This window comes from Pseudonaja textilis, chromosome 17 (assembly GCF_049901715.1).
Source record: "Pseudonaja textilis isolate UNSWEBS1 chromosome 17, rPseTex1.2, whole genome shotgun sequence".
Lineage (NCBI taxonomy): Eukaryota > Metazoa > Chordata > Lepidosauria > Squamata > Elapidae > Pseudonaja > Pseudonaja textilis.
Window position 1 is genome coordinate 6,127,201 of NC_142006.1, and position 18,278 is coordinate 6,145,478.

Here is an 18,278-nt window from a genome sequence, read left to right on the forward strand (position 1 = left end):
CTGTTCCCCCGAAGCAAAGAAGAGGGAACGGTCTTCCATGATGTCAGTGCCCCGCACCTCCACTCGACTGGACTTTATTTATTACACAAATAAGACATTTACAAAGCACGACAGTAAAAGGGAGCTAATAAAACAAAAAACTTGGTTTCTGACCTTTTTTTTTTCGTTTGTTTGTTTGTTTTGTTTTGATTTTTTTCATTTTTTTAAAAAAAAGTGCTTTACATTTTTCTGTTTTCCCCTCCTCCCTCCCCCCCCACGAGCACCCACCCCCTCGTCTCTTTTATTTTAAATAAATACCGGTCCTGACCGCCTGTTCTTCCAAAGGTTATTTTTAGCCATGTTCACCTAGACATGCACAAATTGCCACAATCTACAAACAAAACAGTCTGCTCTTTTTTATTTCCCACCCCCCACCTCCCCAGACAATTTGGCACAGCTTGGGACCTCCCGGGTTCTCCTGACCGGGCCAGGCAGCCCCCTATTCTGCTAACCACAGCTTTTTTAAAAAAGGGGGGGACGCAACGCTGCTCTTCTGAGACACACACGCACGCACACACACACCGGCGAGCCCAACGTGCTTCAATTAAATATACGTTATTATCGGCGCGAATATTTCAGGTTTTTCGAACCCAATTTGGCCCTTCTTAGTTGCTGGAAATTAATTCCGGTTCTCCTTTGTCTTCCCGGATCCCACTTAAATTCTACTTTAAATTTTTTTTTTTTCTCGGAGCGATAGAAAATTCAAATGTATTTCCATAAAGGAAACTACCACCCTGTGCCGAATTCCAGAGCAAGGGATCGAGTTACACAGATTTCGACTAATCTTAACTAATTGCTGGCCCCTTCGGAACTAGGCTAGGAGTTTTTACACAGGGGGATGGTGAGAAGGGAATATGAATCCGTTCATATTTTAAATTCCCCCCAATGCTGGTGGCCTCGTTTAGAGTAGATTATAGGCAAAAATAGAGATTTTTTTACGGGCAGAATAGTCCAGCCTCCAGGAGGGTCTCTGAGCACACACAGAGTTTGCCCGCCCAGGTCGGGGGGCACCTTGGCAGGGGGCATGTTGGCACGGGAGTGTTTCTAAATGTAGATAGACGGAGGGCTTTGCCCAGGGAGAAGGCCCCGGCTAATGAGAGGCTGCTCTACAGAAAATCTGGGTTCCTTTTTCTGGGGCAGGCCTTAAATGTTCCAGAAACATCCATTTCACCAAGGAGAGGAATGGATCAAGCATCCATTTGATGGTTTCCGGTTTTGCAAAAAGTGGAGTAAAATTTACCGTGTTTAAAAAAGGAGGCCGTGGCTGCTTCCTAGACTTTTTTTACAAGGAAGAAAAACCCAACCTTCGCTTGCAGGTTGAACAACAAGACAAAACCTTTTGTCTCTCTCCTCTGGGACTGACCTCCACCCCCACCCTTGGGCCCCTGCTCCTCCTCACCCAGCAGAGGGGGCTGAAAGAGCAGCCCCCTCAAAGCCACCGCTTGACCCCACTTCCCCAAAGCAGTTGCCGTCCCTTGGAAAGAAAGGGCAGTTGAAACACACGCACGCACGCACGCACGCACACACACACAGAGCCATCAGGGAGGGTGACCTCTGTCCCCTCCGCAATCCAGCAGGGCGTCTTTGAGTCAGGAAGTTCAAGGGTCATTCCACACTGGCCCTTCTTCCCTGCACTCGCTGCCTCGGCCACCCAGGACCACCACCGAGAAACACACAACCGGGCGACTTCCTTCTTCGGGTCAAGCTCTCGGGGCGAATTCCCGGGAGCAGGTCGTGCTGGGCTTCTCCGTTGAAGGACCCTCCAAACAGCACGGAGCTGGCCACGAAGCGGCAGAACTCTCGGAAACGGGGCCGTCATGCCAAGATAGCTGCGGGTTGAACGGAGGGGTCCTTGGCTCTCTTGAGCTTGGTGGCTTTCTTGCAGACGTTTCCATGACCCAACTAGGCAACATCATCCGTGCCATCATCGCCCGGGGAGAAGTGGTGGTGGGATCCGCCTAGATCGGGAGCTCTCCAGCGGGAGGGAGGGAAGGAGTGGGGAGAGAGAGAGAGAGAGAGAACAATGCCTGGGTCTTTGGGTAAGAAGTCCTGGGAGAAAATGGAGCCCATTCCAGCCAGCAAAGAGCAATGAGGTTGGTTGGGGAGAAGGGGTGTCCCTGTCCCAGGCCTGGCGGGGGTGGTGGTGCCCCGATCAGGGCAGTGCTTCTCCCAGCAGGGCTTTTTTGTCCAAAAAGACATTTCATGGGCCAGTTATCCCAGCAGCTGCCCAGCCTAGCAAGACGAAGCTTGAGGCTGCGAAGAAGACGACAACGACCGGGGGCTCCACAGGCAGGAGAACGAGGCCAAGTGCTTTTGCTCGGTTGCTCCGTCCAGCGCGACCTGAGAATATGCCAAGCGCCATTAAATAAGAGGGAGGGAGAGAGAAAGAGGGGGGAAGTTCCAGTTCTCACTTTTTCCGTTCCCCCACCCACAAGTTTCCTTTCGAAAGTTTGAGGTTGCCACCAGAGGGTTTAAAAACGTTTTCCTCAGCTCTGCGTGAAGGCGGAAGCCCCAATGCGTTGGGTTTTACTGCCAAGATTTAGCGGGGGAAGAGGCGTTTTCCCACCGGCGGCTGGGCGAGGAGATGAGAAGCATCCGTAAGAGTTTGAGGAGCACTGGGAAGATCAGCTGGCGGGGCAGGTCGAGACCCTGGTTTGAGTGCTGCAAAGCCCCGCCGGTCCCCCCCTTCCCCCCACCCCAAAAAAACCAGATCAATGTTGCTTGCGGGGAGAATCGAAAGCCTCCAGAGTTGAAAAGGAACCAACTGAACAAGATCCGTGGTCTTCTCTGTTGAAATGGAGCAAGTTCCCACTTTCCCATCCGTGTTTCCATCGGACGGGTGAACGTCGAGACTAAACGTGCAGGCTTGATTCTTAGCTTGGAGGTCAACCTTCCTTGGATGAACACGTCCAGCCCAGGTGGCCCAGGGTCTGTCCTTTACGTTGGTTAAAACTCGCAGCAGGAGACAAGATCCGCCTACAGCCAGTCCCCCCACTTTGCTTCGGTCACCCAGAGATAGGCCTTGCTCGGAGTCTTTGCACCCCCGATGAAGGACGCCACGGGGCAACGCCCAACGGCTGGTGGCCCCAGCCGTGGCAACCGAGATCCAGAAGCCAAGGCTGAGAAGACCTTGAAGTGGGGAGGTGTTCCTCGATGGCCAGGGATGGAACGGTCCGGCAGATCAAAAGCAGCAGCGGCGGCGGCATCGCAAGTCCCGGGAATGGAGGAAAAGGAGGAATTAATACTGGAACAAGATCACCTGCCAAGAAAATCAACGGGAGGCATCATGGAAGAACAGTGGCAAGCTCCAATTGATGGGGCGCCCTCAGAGGCCTTATTCCCCTGAGCCCCCCAGAGGTGAGGAGGGGACCACTGATCTTCCCTCCCTCCCTCCCTCCCTCCCTGCCCAAGGCACGTTATGTCAGAGACCCCCCACTCTCCGCTGGGAAGGTGGAGTCTGTGAGATCAGAGTTGGAGGAGCCTGAGATGAAGTCAACAGGAGGCCGCTAAGAGAGGCGAGAGTCCCTCTTCCTGAAGCTCAGCTCAAGATGTCTGAGGAGTCCTGAAGGCTCCTACCGGGGAGACCTCTCTCCATTCCCAGCCGGTGCATGGGAGGCATCAAAAATGGAGGGATAAGGTTGGTGGAAAAGACACCCAGGAGAAGACTGGTCTCCTTCCAGACCAGCTCCCTGGCATTCCCTGCCTAGATCTCCAGCACCCAGTTCTAGGGAGATGCTTGGGACTGCGCCGACTATATGGCGCCCTATAATAGGCCTGCTCCCGCCTCCAAAGGGAACGCGAGGAGTGGACCTGCGCCAAAGGCAGAGAGAGGAAAGGTAACACACGAGTCGAGCGCACATCCTCGTTACCTGAGGCTAAATTAGGAGCTGCCTTCCCACGCCCCAGCCCTCTTGGCACCCTCTCGGCACCGTCTTTCGGGACGCACGTCCGCCCACTCCCCACTCGGCCCTCCCACCAGGAAGGCAGACAAACAGCCAGGAATGACGGAGCTGGCCCTGGTTTCGTGCTTAGCCAGCGAGGGAGCTGAGCCTGAACAGCCAGAAGGAAGTGAAGGAGGGTAGGAAATGCCTTCTTCCCCCGCTTCCACTGGGAAAGGGGGAGACTTACTTTTGGACCCCAAATTCCAAAGGGGGAGGGAGAGGCGGTGCTTCTGGATCAGGGCTTTGGGGTGGGGGCTCCTCTCAGCATCCCAGAGGGCCGCCGAAGCAGCCGTGGTTACGATCGGAGGCCGCCCCCACCCTTCCTACCTTCTCCCCTCTACTGGAGAGGGCTCCATCCATGTCGGCTTTGAGGTGCACAGGGGAGGCGCCGTAGGGGAGGCGGCAGTGCATTTGTCCACACTGGACTTGGCCTGCAAAGAACGAGATACGACAACTTGGGATTCAGGGGGAGGGGGGCATAAATGGACAGGTGCCCCCTCCCCCCTGCATACAAGCCGCGGGGGGCGGGGGGACTGCCACGGACTGTGTGGGTTCGAAGAGCAGAGGAACACAAAGTGTTCAGAAACTGTTGTTGGCTATCGTCTCGCGGAAGACTTCTAGCGAGTGTGTTTACAGACACAATTACAAGCTTCCTTCCCGTTTTCGCTGCTCTGGTTTTGGGGGGGCTCATCCTGCATTCGGGATGCAGGGACTGTGGTGCTCAATGCTCTGCAGCCCCTGGTCCGGCAGGAAAAGGGTGGGGTGGGGGAGAACCCCTCTCACCTCTCCCCAAAAGGAGACCCGTTGATGCAGACAACCAAGAACTGCCCGGGGAGGCTGTGGGGAGGATGGGACCCCTGGCTTCTAACCTTCCTCCCCTTTTCTCTTGTTCTCCTCCTTGTGGTCTCCTTTCCACTTCCAGCAAAATAATCCCGGCGACGACTCAATTCGGCACCTCTGCCCCGCCGCCCCCCCGGAGGCCCGTTTCCCCGTCTCCCTCCGCTTACTCTCTATGTAGCTGTGGAGGGTCACCATCCTGGCCCTCTCAGGACCGCTGAACGGAGAGTAGTGGAGGTCTTCTGGCAGGACGGCAGGGAGGCGGGATTGGGAGCCCCCCGAGGGAGGCCCCGTGTGCTGAGGGGTGTGTTTTTTGTGCCGTGCTCTGCAATTCTGAAACCAAACCTGGGGAAAGAGGGAGGGTCTCAGAGGGGGCAATTATTCGAGTGAAGCACCTTCAGGGAGGTGGAAGCTGCAGAGGAAACGAAGCCTGCACAAAATCTTCCTTTGGACCAGCAGCTGGGCAGAGTGACCAGCAGAAGAAGGAAGTGACCAGAAACCTCAGAAGGAGCCGGCGGCCACCTCCCACTTCTGAACCAGCTGGTCTAAGGAGGAACCCTGATGTGCAGGGACCTCTGAGGCGGCTTGTTTTCTTGCAGACGTTTCCTCACCCAACTAGGTAACGTCATCAGGGCTAGGGTGGGGGGTGGGGAGCGGGGTTAATTCTGCCTGTAAGCCGGAAGCAACCCCTCACCTGAATAACTCTCCTGCTGAGCCCGGTCATGTCTGCCAGCTTCTGCAGTGTCTGAGCGTCCGGATTGTTGTCCTGAGCGAATTGGGCTTGCATGACCTATGAGGGGGGAGGGGAAAGGTGTAAGGTGGGACCGCCCCCCCTCCCCAGCGCTTTGGCATCCTCCCCACCTCCCAGGTCTCTCCGTACCTGCAGCTGCTCTGCCGTAAAAGAAGTCCGGGCTCGCTTGGCTGGCTTGGGCTGGCTGTCTTGCTCGGAGGGCACAGCCCCTTCCAAAGTGATGCCGTTCCCTGCAAGAGGGGAGGGGGGATGAGATTGACCCTGGGGAGGGGGAGGGAGGGGAGACACTGCAGGGCCTGGTTTATCTCCCAGCCGGGGCTTATGGGCAGGGAATCCAGCCCCCCACCCCCCCCCATCAGCTGAAGCCCCTGTTGGAGTCTGACTCCGAGGAAGAGGAGGAACAGCTGTCAGGGAGTGGGAGTGTGGCTCCAGAGGTTGTGGAGGAAACTGGGGAAGGGCACAGGCCGGCTGGGCATTCAGAGGAAGACCCAGGCCCATCCCCTCTTCATCCTAGGGCAGGCAGGGAGGAGAGGATAAGGGAGAAACATGAATGGCGTGGTCAATGGGGGAGGAAGGGGCCCTGATCCCCTTCATGTGCTGCAGCTGTGAGGACTGTTTGATAAGGACAAGCTGCGCATGGCCCAGTGCTGGAAGCAAAGTGTGTTTTATTCTTGTCGGAGCTTATCTGTGTTTTGGCTTCCTCCCAACTGGGGTGGCTGCGTTATCTGGTAGAAGTCTGCAATAAATCCTCCATGCCTGCCGTAGTAATTCCTTCAGTGTGGTTTGTGTTTGGTTTTTTTTTTATTTTGAATTAACTTTACTTTGGGTGCAGACTGCATTTACTCCCTCCATAAACCGTTTTCTTTAAGAGTTTGATTTCCAGACGAGGATAATTGGACATTGGGACCAAGTTGGAGGCATTAAAGGAACTTTATTCTACTTTTGTGACTTGGTTATATTTGTGTCACCAAGTCACAAGACCCAAGCTGGGTCATCACAGCTGCGTGGCAATGCAGAAAGAGACAAGGAAAGCCTCCGGCCTTTCAGATGGACCTCTCCTGGCACAGACAGACTTCAGGGCATGCTGGAGGCTCCACCAACACATCTTTCTTTGGGGCTTTGAATTGCTGGGGCTGGGTCTCAATGTGGTGAGATTTACAGAGGAAACGAAGTCATTCACGTCCCCTTCCTGGAAGCCAACTCTGGCCCTTACGACTCTGCTTAATCTTTTGCCTTTTAACTGCTCCTAGGTTTATCCTTCCTTTCGTGAGCTGCTCTGAGTGGCCAGGTGAACTGAATCAATGAAATCCATCCAGAGAAAGGGGAGCGCCTAAAGATTCCAGCATCAGCAGGCTCGCTTTTGAGTTTGGGGACGAGCCCCACTCGATGTCTGGCCGAAAGGAAAAGGGGGCTCCCACAGGATCAGCCACACGGCACTTCGGAGTGCAGGGAGAAACCCAAGGGCCCGGGCAGCGTAAGAGAGAGAGCCATGGGCAGTGTGGGAACCCACCGGTGGCTGCGTTCCGCCGTCCCTCGCCCTCTCAAGAGGCTGGGTTGGAAGGCTCGGGAGGGAGGTGGCCATCTTGGCTCTCTCCTTCTCTTCTTGATTAATGGAAGCCAGCCTGTTTATTTTCCTCCCTTTGGACGACCCCGCGACGGGCAAAAATGGCTGTGCGAGAGTCGTCCCAGAGGGTTGGGGGTTACGCGCCAACAGACGGAGGGACAGACCAGCTTGTGTCCCCTCCCAGGAGTCCGCAGGAAAGAGCGCAGGCCATCCATGCCCACTTGGCTGGCCCCTGCCCACGGCTGCCCACTGAGCTGACACGGGCTGGCGCCCTTGTAGGGAACCCCTGGCACCCAGGAAGCTTGGGAGGGAGAGGAGTGAAGGGAAGGAGCCACGGTTCCCAACCTACCGGGGCAGGAGTGGTTGGGAGGGAGGGACGCAGAGGCAGCCATCTTTGAAGCGCGCCCCTCCGCCACGCTCTCCCGACTGGGTTGGGCCTCCAGCCCAAACAGGGAGCAAGAGAGAAGCTGACCTCAGCGGCCACCTGGGATGACCACGGAAGTCCAAGAGCTCCCAAAGGTGGCCAAAAGCCCTGCCGACATTGACCGGCTTGACCTTTGAGGGTGGGGGAAGGCCCATCTCTTCTCAGGCACGCTTCCTAGAAGTTCTGCCAAGTGGAGAAATACCAGCCTTGGACCCCCTCCGCCTCCGCGGCTGGAAGACCCTGGAGAACAACCCCGGGTGCTTCCACTCCTTCAACCACGACCCCCTTCGCTTCTGGCCTCCCAGGTGGGCCCTCTGCGTCTCCTTCCTCAGGCAGGAGGTCAAGGAGACCCCGTCCTCTCCTGCGGGGCCACCCAGAGAGCCTCTGGACCTGGGTCCAAATCCACGCCTAGCCAGGCTGGCCAGGAGGAGGAGGAGGAGGAGGAGGAGGATGCGCCACAACCCGGCGGCTCAGACGCCCAGCCCGCTTTGGCATCTTGTTTTGATTTTGTTTTCATCTCCTTGCTTAAACCTTGTAAACAGAAACATCGATTATTTTCATTTTCAGGTTTCCCCTCCTTCTTTCGTCTTCCCCTTTCTCAAAATCGTTTCCATCTGCTGTGGGAGGAGGGCCCATGTGCGCTCTCTCCCTCTCTCTCTCTTTCTCTCTTGCATTTGCTCAAAGAGAGAAAATTCTCTTTTGAGGTTTTTTTTTTTAAATAACTTTTTAACACTTGAGCAAAAGTTCTGTCTCCATTGCGCCTGTTCGTCTTGAAAAGAAGGAAGCCCCAGTTGGGGCAAGCCAACTGAGCCAAACCTGGTCTTTCCTCTTCATCTTTGTCAAAAAACAAAACAAAACCTGAAAAAGGGAACTGCAGACATTTTATGACGCCCGCGGAACCCCTTCCAAATAACCACGCTAATGGAGAACCCAAGCCTGGCCTGCGATTTCTAAAGACAGCAATTCCAAGTAAATCCAAGATACACGCCAGCTTAGACGTGGAATCACTTTTAATGGTCTCGACTTAAGCAAAGACCAATGTGCCTCCAGGCACGAGGGGGCAACTGAGTGGAGCCCCCTCGTGGTTGTTACGTTACAGCGCTCAGCGGCTACTTGTATTGTCTGAAATGTTTTACTTGTGTGAACCCGACAGGGCTCGGAGTGTGGTTGGAGATACCCGTTTTATTGTTTGTGTTTGGGCTGCGGGCTGCCCAGAGCCACATGGTTAAAAGGGCTGGGAGGAGAGGGAAGGGGGGGGCGGGGTTATAAATCTGGTTAAGAATAGATCAATAGCGAAGTCATCAGCAGGCTGGGTCAGCTTTAATCTCTAGTCAAGGACCTCCCCTGCTGCCTCCCTTGATCATAGGTGAAATGCAATTGTGCATTTCATGTAACAAATAGCTGGAGTGGTTCAAGAAGAGAAGCTCAAATAAAGGATGAAATGCATGCCACAGAAGAGGGGTGGGTGGGGGGGAAAAACCCCGCAGCTTTGTCTGTGTAGAGTCAAGTCTAATTCTGTATAGGCCCCAAGGACTTTTTAGAATCATGGCGGGCTTGCTCCATTGTCAAGGAACTGGAGAAAAGCCAGAAGGTTGCAGGACTTGACTAACCCTTCAAGAGGGAACTCCAAGCTTTGGTTGACTCGTTTCATAAGACCTCTAACCCCCAAGGCCTTAAAACCCCAAACAGAAATAAGGGCCTCCGTTGCTGCTTCTACGCCCACGCTACTGTCTGACTTCCCCTCCAACAAAAAAGTCGCCCTCTCCATTTTGCTTCCTGGGTGCAAGTCAAAAGCGGACACCCCAAATCTTCTCAACTCAACTCGACTCTCCCCATATCATCCCACTCAGCTCCTGGGGCACCTTGGCACATCTTGAACTCATCAGAGGAGACCCGGTCAGCCAATCTCCATCCTGCCAGCTTTGCCAAGTGCCCACATTCGCTTCTGGGCATTTTTTTAAAAAACTGTTTGGATTTTGTCAAGGGCCAAGTAGCCCACATCCAACACTTGGAGGTCCTGGCTTGCTTTCTCATATCCTAAAGACCCACCCACCATTCAGGAAGGAAAACGACACCAAGTGGGGAATTTCTGCCAAGTGTTTAAGAGCCTGTCAAATCCTGTTTTATTTCTCACTTCCTTGGTGGTTAGAAGTTGGATGGATGGAGCACTCTCTACTCACAAAGGCATCTTACCCTTGGCCTAAGCCAAACAGATGTGAGGGAAGGGAAGACTTGAGGAGGTTCTTGAGACCTTCATGGAGGAGACCACGCAATCGAGCGTGGTGGCCACACCAGGGCCGCAAAGCACCAGGGAGAGCGAGAGCGAGACCTTCAACCTACCGTTCTCTGCTGCGCGCTTCAGGTTCTCCACCATGGTGTCGTAGTGAATCCGGCATAGCACCTTCTCCTCCACCAGGCCAAACTCCTCCCCGGTGGACAGCTGCCTCTTGCAAGAGAAACAGGCAAAGCAGGCCAGGTGGTAGGCGTTGCCCCGAGCCCTCCGCACCCAGTCGCTGGCGTAGATCTGCCTCCCGCAGCGGGCGCATTTGGTACCAAACCGGCTGAAAAGGAGAGGAGAAGCCGAATGGCTACCACTGTCCAAAAACCGGGGTCATTTTGTTTTTCGTCTGCCAACGTTCTGCCCCCAAATGCAGACATGCCAAACCCCGGGGGCATCTAAATGGCGCAGGATCCGCAAAACATCACCGACTCGGCACCCTCGACCCCAAATGGGTGACCTGCCCTAAATGAGGCGATAAATATTAGTTTGCAGAAAAGCAGTTTGTACCATCAACTCAGATCGCTTTTGAGGGCTAGCCGAAAAGCAGATATTGTGAGAATTTAAAAAAAAAAAAAAACTTTAAGGAAAGGGCAGCAGCCGAGCTAGTTAAAACTGCCCCCTTTATGACAAATGTCATAAAAGAGGCTGAAATCACAGGGAGGCTGCAAGGATCCCCAAATAGGGGCCTCTAGTTATTTTCTTGCAGGAAGAATTTTTTTCAGTCCCGGTTCAAAATTGCCTTGGCTTCCTTTTCATTAAACCACAAAGGCAGACAAGATTCTAGCTGCTCACCAGCTTTCTTGCAGAAGGCATCAAAGGAATAACAGCTGGATGTTCACCCTCTTCACTGGGGGGGGGCTCCGTCCTCTGAGTTTCTGCCCCTTTCCCCAAATTTTATAGGGGTGCCCCAGTCTGAAACAGCCCCGCCCTGGTCCTTCTTTGCCCTATGGCTGTAGGGCACCCAAAGAGTGTTCCATCTAGAAGGACCCTTGCAAGCTTCATGGACGTCCCTCCCATTCAAAACTTCCCCCTGGTAGACACCAGTCACCCCCACCTTCCCACAGTGGGGGTGGGGGTGGAGTGGGGAGGTGGGCTTTGCTTTCTTTACCTTCCCTTCCTTGGAAGGAGTCTAACGATGCATTCTTTGGCTCACTTGTTTGAGTGATCACAGGTGGCTTGGAAGCGCAAGGCACACAGATGCTGGGCAGGAGATGTTGAGGCCTGGCCACCTTCTGACACTTCCTGAGCCTTCGCACAAGGGGAGCCAGAGCAGAGCCAAGCAGAGCCGAAGGGCCTCGTTGCAGAAATTAAAAATGGCAAAGCTCTCAAGATTCAGCTCCCCCACAACCCCCCGCAAAAAAATACAGCTGTGTCAGACTGGCTTCTGGCAAAAACCACCACCAAAGATACCACTTTGGTATTATTGTTTGTTTTTTTAACCAAAGACAGAAATGGGGAGAGCTCACGAGGCCCCCAAACCACGGTCAGTAACAAGCAACTGAAATTGGTCCTGGAGAACATCGCCTGAGTTGGCACCTATCTGACCCTCCTTCCTTTTGGCCCAAATGATACAGAAAAACTAGAGAGAGAGAGAAAAAAAACCCCCACATATTAAAAAGGTTTGGTGCCAGAGCAAACTCAGTGCCAGCGGTTGGTTAATTTTTAATTTTTCTTTGGAGGGGGTGGGGGTGGAGGCAGAAAAATGGAGGGACCAATAGCTAATTTCTTGTACATGGCGAATGTAGTGAGCCTAGTTTCGATGCCCCCACAAACAAAGAGCCCTGATAATTAATTTTTCATTCCTGCTTTGGGAAAAGGCCAGATCTTTGTCAACAAAATAGCTGCTCTTTCAGGCTGCATTAAAGACAAAAGGTTTTGGGGTTTTTTTTTTTTGTTAAATTTATACCACCTATCTCACTCTGCAACCCTATCTTAACTAGAAGTTGCCAAGGTTCTCAGTTAATATATTTCAATACATTGATTATATCTGATATTCATTGCAGAGGACATTTTCATACAATTAATAGCATTACTGAATTATGTCTTTCTGCATTCTCTGCCTCACACGTGCCTTTCTAAAGACTATCTTCCTTTTTAACAGGAATTTAGACTAATATATTTGCCCAAATGTTTAACAAAGAATTCCATCCTTGTAAAACTTGTCCTGTTGTGGACACGGTCCTTTAAAGCACTTTAAAAATAAAATAAAAAAATTCGAAGCCATTCTGAAGAATCATTAAGTACCAGAAGAAGAAAAAAAACAAAACCTGGCAGATGCTAAAGAAGCCAAAATAAATACGACACAGTCATCAGACAGCTTATTATTGAGTTTCTCTTAAAACAAGGCAGGCCAAATATCCTGGCTGAAGAACCCCCCCAGCCCAAACAAGGTGGAGGAGCACCAGCAAGTCCAAGGTGAGAGGCCACCGAAATCACCCAGTCTAACTGCCTTCCCTGAAATTCTCCTGCAAGCTCTTGCTCTGCAGATCTGACAATAGCAAAAAAAAAAAAAAGGCCCTGCTTTCAGGTTTAAATTAGCACTTCTCTGCACTTCAGTTTGGCACCAGGCGAAATCAGGATGCGTTTAATTTAAACAAAAGCCTCTAGAACCCGTTTTGAATGCCAGGACTTAGCGTGAAAGAAGCTGGGATAAAAAGGAACACGTTGAAAGAAAAGGAAGAAGAAGAAGAAAAATATGCCCGGGACCAGAAAGACTTCCAGAGTAAAGGCAGCTCCAATTTTTATAAGAAACTCAGGCAGGCTCTGTCCACGCTGACTCTGCTGTGATGCCGTTGAAAGGATCTGGAGGGTGAGGACTGAATAACAGAATAAGGTAGAGGAAACTGGTTCCTCTACCTAAGACCGTCACACAAAAACAGTTCTCCTGCTTGCAAAGACCCACATAAGTCACATCTCTGGCACGCCACAGAACCCCTTCCATCTAAAATTCTCCGTTCTGCTTCTCGGTCTCACAAATGGTAGATTTCTCCACACACACAGACACCCAAGCAGCCCTGAATTAACCTTTCTCCTCTCTACTGAATGCTGGGAATTGCCTTTAACACAACTTGAAAGAATTCCCTTCTTTTGCTTTCTTTTTGGGAAAAAAAATGTGAACATAAAAAAAAGAAGGAAAGGGCCCCCCTCAATTGTCTATATCATGAATAATAAACCATCATCTCCTGCACTGAGAAGAAATTTCACTGTCCCAAATGGGTCTCCATAAATAACTACAGGATAGGGGCCACACCGTAACTCCTCTCTTCCTAGGTACCACGGCTTCCCTCCAATATCTACTGCAGCCCTTCCATTAATAATAGCCTTGAACGGAACTACCCTGTAAATCCACAATGGGCTAAACACCTCGACAGACAGACAATATTTTGGATTCCAAAATCTTTCAGTAACTGGTTATCCCCAGACTCTCCAAAAAATATTATCCAGAATTTCAAGAAACCACCACAGCTATCTCAGGATATTCCCCAAATTCCAAATCTCAAAATTATGAATTGATTTTCAAACATATATTGCCAACCTGATCAAAAAAAAACTTTCCTCAATCCTAGGGACAATTTTATGAACCTGGAACCTGGAAGGACTATCTATCTATCTATCTATCTATCTATCTATCTACCTACCTACCTACCTCTATATCTCCAGCTCTATCTCTATCTATCTATCTATCTATCTATCTATCTATATCATCTATCTATCTCTGTATCAGATAGATAGATAGATAGATAGATAGATAGATAGATAGATAGATAGATAGATAGATAGATAGATATAGATATAGATATAGATATAGATATAGTTATAGTTATATAGATATAAACACACACTGCAAGGGAGGAATCAGACTTCTGTTCTCCTAACTTACTAATAATTTTATTTCATTAACTAAACCGCTGGCGGCTGCCATCCTGAAGGTATCCTCCAATTTTCCAGGCAGAAATCTTAGGCCAAGAATTAACCCTCCATCACCCATCTTAATATCCCAAAACAAGGCAATGGATAGAAAGCCTTCCCGCTTGTGCGTTTCCTTTTTCCTTCTCCATTATTTGGGGGCAAGGAATTAACTGGAAACCCCCCAAAACTGGGGCAAAAGAGAGGTGTGGTTTTTTTTTGGTTTTTTTTTAAAGTTACACCAGGGAGGGACTGCTAACATTAGAAATGACGTCTTGCCGGCTCTCTTCAATTAACGCTGCCAAGTTCCCTTTTTCTGCGGAGCGCGAGGGAGCCTTCAAACATGCAGAGCGGGTTCACGGAGGAAAAGCCCACGGGTGGGCAGTTCTCTCCCTGGGCAGCCTAGAGGCCCCGAAGGATCTTCCCAGCCTGCCAGGGCAATCGGCAGAGCTTGCCAAGAGGCTCGGAATAAGGAAGGCGGCCCTTCTGGGGGGGGTCCTGCTCCCCGCTTCCTTTTCGGGGTTCTCTCCCGGGGTTTTCCCAGGCGGCACCTTGGTTGAGGGAGCCCCAGGGCCAGCACTGCACTCAGATCAGTTCCTCTCCAGATATCGCCATCAGACACGGCTGGGTTCTCCCCGCCCCCCCCCCCCCCCCCCCACCGCCCCCCAACTAGGATCACCCGGGACAAGTTCAGCACCTTCACTTTTAAGTCCTTCGGGGGGCTTTCGGGAGAGGCGGAAAAGGAGGGAACGACTCCAGAAGCCCCGAAGGACGCCGCGGCCGGGGCTGGAGTCGAATGCGGAAATTTCTCTCTCTCTCTCTCTCTCTCTCTCTCACCTGGCCCGGAGCGCAAACCCCACCGCCCCCACCCTCCCGCTCTGCGGCGCGCTCTCCGCCATCCCCCGCGAGGCCAAAGTGCTCCCCGGTCAGGAAGCCGGCAGGACCGGCGATCCCCACCGGGTAAGGGTCCCGATTCCGCCCCGCCGCCTCCCTTTGCCTTCGGGAGGGGGGTCGGGGGGTCTTAAGGCAGCGCCTCTCCGCAGGGCCGTCGCCCGGCCGCCGTTCTTGACAGAGCCCGGCCGGGAGCGCGCTCGAGCCTCCGGCTCCCTTCGGGCCGTGGGAAGCTCTTGCCCGACCCGGGCCAGACGGGGATTTTAACTGGGGTTTCCTCAAGCTGGTTTCCGGAGTTGGGCCGAGCCTCTGCGAGGGTGCCACGCAGAGCGGGCCGCTCTGGGTTCGCTGAAGGTTTCCAGGTTGAAAAGACCCCCAACCCGCCGTCCTTTCCGTCGAGGGGATTTTCTCAGGGGTCCCTTTCTAGATGCGGGAGCTTCACCCGCACCCGCCGCAAAGCGCCGACGACCACCGAAGGGGTTGCGGCGCTGTCTCTCCACCGACCTCGGAAAAGATCCGCTTTCCCGGGAGAAAAAAAACCAGAGCTGGGAGAAAAAGCGCGCCCACCCGCCGTTTAAAAATGGGGAGGGGGACGGAGATTCCTAGCCGGAGAGCGGCGGTTCCCGTCCGAGCCGACCCAAGTGCGAAATCCGATCCGAATTGAGTCAAGCAACCAAAAGCGCCCGGTTGCCCCTTTCTTGCCCTTCTGCCCCCCGCATTAAACGCGCTCTCCCCTTAACCACAAAAGGCGGCTTGTTTTAGAAGCGGAAAGGAGGCGCCGCCGCAAGAACCCAGAAGCGACCCCGCTTCCCACCTGCCGGGCGAGAGAGGAAAGGAAACGGACAGCTCCGCCGGTCGGAATTCAACGAAATAAAGCCGTTCGCGAAACAAAACCGGCCGCCGAAGAACTACCAAGGAACTTGGAGGAGATTCTGACCGAGGGGGAGTCGGGCCTGCCACGCCGGGGCAGCCAGGTCGGCCCTTCCGTAGAAAACGACTTGCCAAAAGCCGCGTTTCGTTCTCTTCCTTCCGAGCGCGCAAAAAGAGGCGCGCGAGGAGGCGCATCTCCCGGCGGCGAAGCGCTCAACTTTTAATTACTACTGTATTGGGGAAAACGGATTTTTTCCGCCATCCCCGCCACTGCAGGGCAAACGGAAGAGAAGGAGAGGAGGTGGCCCGGGCCAAGGGAAGGGGGTCCGCGACGAATCCGGATTCGTTCCGAATCTTCCGAACGAAACCTCTTCGGAAAAGGGTGAGACAGACCCCGCGCCCTTCGTAAACCCGCTGAGCGGAGTCGGGAAGGAAAGCCGACCGCACCCTACGCCAGGACCCTAGGAATTTGGGGTCCCTGGATCAGTTCCCCTCGAAAAGCCCAGCGCCCTCGGACAGCGCCTGCTCCCCAGGATCCGTTCGCCTGCCTCCCCTTCTCCAGGGGCCTGCAGGTGGGTCGGCCGGCCGGCGGTCCCCAAAGGCTGCGGCGGAGAGCGCCCTTCCCGGCCCATCGGGGCCAGAAGCGGCGCGCCCTTTCGGGTCTTCCAACCGGGCGGCTCAAATTCCAGAATTTGGCGAGGGCGACGCCAAGATGCTCAGAAGGGTCCGCTTCCACTTCCAGGGCTCCGAGGCAGAGAGCCAGAAGCGGAGCGAGGGGGAAAAGACGGGGTGGGTGGGGGAGAGGCGGCGTTGGGGTCCTGGAATCGGCCTCCAGTCACCGCAGTGGGAGGAGATTGCCGGCACCGCAATTAAGCTCTCCCCCCACCCCACCCCCGCGCTGACTTTTTGCCCGCCGCAGACGAGATCGGGAGGGCGAGCCGGGCTGCGGGCGCTTCGGGGGTCTGGGCCGCGGGGCGAGGGGGGCAGCGCAGGCCTCCGCGGCTCGTGGCTTTTCTCTGGTGCTCCTCCGTCTCTCTCCAGGGAGGGGTCCGCGCTTAGCAGCCCCCCCCCGCCCCCCAGCTGCAGCGAGCCTTCCGCTTGGCCTGCAGCGGCCGTCCCCAGGGAAAGCGGCTGCTTGTCGGCTCGGCTCCTTTCCCACGGTCGGCGGCGGAGTTCACGGAAGGAGGCGAGCAGAGGGCTCCATCCGGAGCAAAGCGGGAGGCCAGGGCCGAGCAAAGAGGCGAGAAGCCTTTCGGGTGGGCCCCGCACCGACGGTGGCCAAGCGAGGCCGGCCGGCCGCCCTTCCCGGGCCTGAGCTCCCAGGCGCCTCGCCCTCCTCCCCTCCCTCCCCGCGGGCCACACGGGCTCCCCGGGCCGCCGCCGCCACCGCCGTCCGCCTACCTGAAGTAGTCCATCTTGCAGAAAATCTCCTGGTTCTTGACGTAGCAGCTGCTCTGCTGGCGGAGCGGCGTCCGGCAGACCGAGCACTCCAGGCAGCGGGCGTGCCAGGTTAGGTTGTTCACCTGCGGGCGACGGAGAAGCGCGCTAGGCGAGGCCCGGCCCGGCCCGGCCCGACTCTCCCCGCTCCCGGCCCGCCCGCGCGCCCTTACCTTCAGCAGGTAACGGTCCACGATCTCCAGGCCGCAGCTGGAGCAGACGCTCTTGGCCCCCGGCGGCAACGAGGACGAGGCGGAGGAAGGCGGCGAGCAGACAGACGGCGTGGACGGGGTGCTGGCGCCCGAGCGCGCCTCCTCTTTCTCCAGGGCGCCGGCCAGCGCCTCCCCGTCGGGCTGGGCCTGCGGGAGCCCGAGAAAGCCAGCGGCGGGGTCAGCCGCGGTGAGCCTCCAGCCCCGCACCCCCAGCCCGACCCAAGAGCCGGGCTTCGTCCTCCCCGTCGGAGGCTTACCATGGCGGAGGAGAGCGGTGGCGGCGGCGGAGGCGGCAGCCGTGGGGCTCCGTCCGTGGGGCTCCAGCCCCCCCCACCCCCACACCTACAGCCGCCCCGTCCGGACGACGGAGCCCAACTTCGGAGCGGCCATGGGGCTCGGCGTCCAGCGACGAGCGAGGCGGAAAGCGCGGCGCGTCTGAACCAGCCGGCGGGGGCGGCGGGCGGGGAGGGCGGGGGAGGAGAGGAGAGGCGCGGGCGGTGCGGGGAGGAGGGGGGAAGGGAAGGAGAGCACCTCGGGCAGCGGCTCCGGAGGCAACCGCAGCGCGCCCGCTCGCTCTGCCCAGCCAGAACCGCAGCGGCACCAGCCGCGCCTCCGCCGCGCCTCCTCCTTGCTTCCCCAAGTCGCCGCCCCGAAGCACCTGCATTTAGCCCCGCCGCCGGGCCGGAGAGGCGCGCGCGCACCTGGCAATCAGCCTGGCTTTGGGGGGGGGGGTTGGGGGGGTGCAAGGACCGCACGCGCCCCTCTCGCTGCCCTTGCTCTCCCTCCAACGATGGGAAGAGAGACCCCCCCCCAAATAAGAGAAGGGCACTGCTCTCCCCCACAGAGGTTACAAGCCTCTCCATTCCTCCCCTCCCTCCAAAATTTCCTGGCTCTCAACAACCCCCCCAACCAGCAGCGGCAACAGATACCTGGAAAGGCCCCATCCACTGGAAGGCCCCCTCCCCACTCGCAAACGGGACATCCACGCACATTGGACCAAGCCCGAGCCCAACTGCAGGGCAGGAAAGGGGGCTCCTGGTGACCAGATTCCCCCAGGCTGGACCAACAAGGAGCCCATCCAGTCCTCCCCCTCCCCAGAGGGACCCGCTTCTCCGAAGAGCCGGG

At 55.3% G+C, this 18,278-nt stretch overlaps 1 protein-coding gene across 1 annotated transcript; it reads right to left on the bottom strand.

Annotated features, from left to right (window-relative positions):
- Nucleotides 1-41: 41 nt before the first annotated feature.
- Nucleotides 42-17,046, bottom strand: LHX6 (LIM homeobox 6). Its single transcript, XM_026712594.2, has 7 exons — nucleotides 16,906-17,046; nucleotides 9,897-10,117; nucleotides 5,698-5,798; nucleotides 5,512-5,607; nucleotides 4,988-5,162; nucleotides 4,308-4,411; nucleotides 42-3,298 (listed from the first exon to the last, which is right to left on the bottom strand). The coding sequence occupies exons 1-7, from the start codon at nucleotides 16,917-16,919 to the stop codon at nucleotides 3,278-3,280; spliced, it is 732 nt and encodes a 243-aa protein (XP_026568379.2). The 5' UTR covers nucleotides 16,920-17,046; the 3' UTR covers nucleotides 42-3,277.
- Between the last annotated feature and the right edge of the window lie 1,232 nt (nucleotides 17,047-18,278).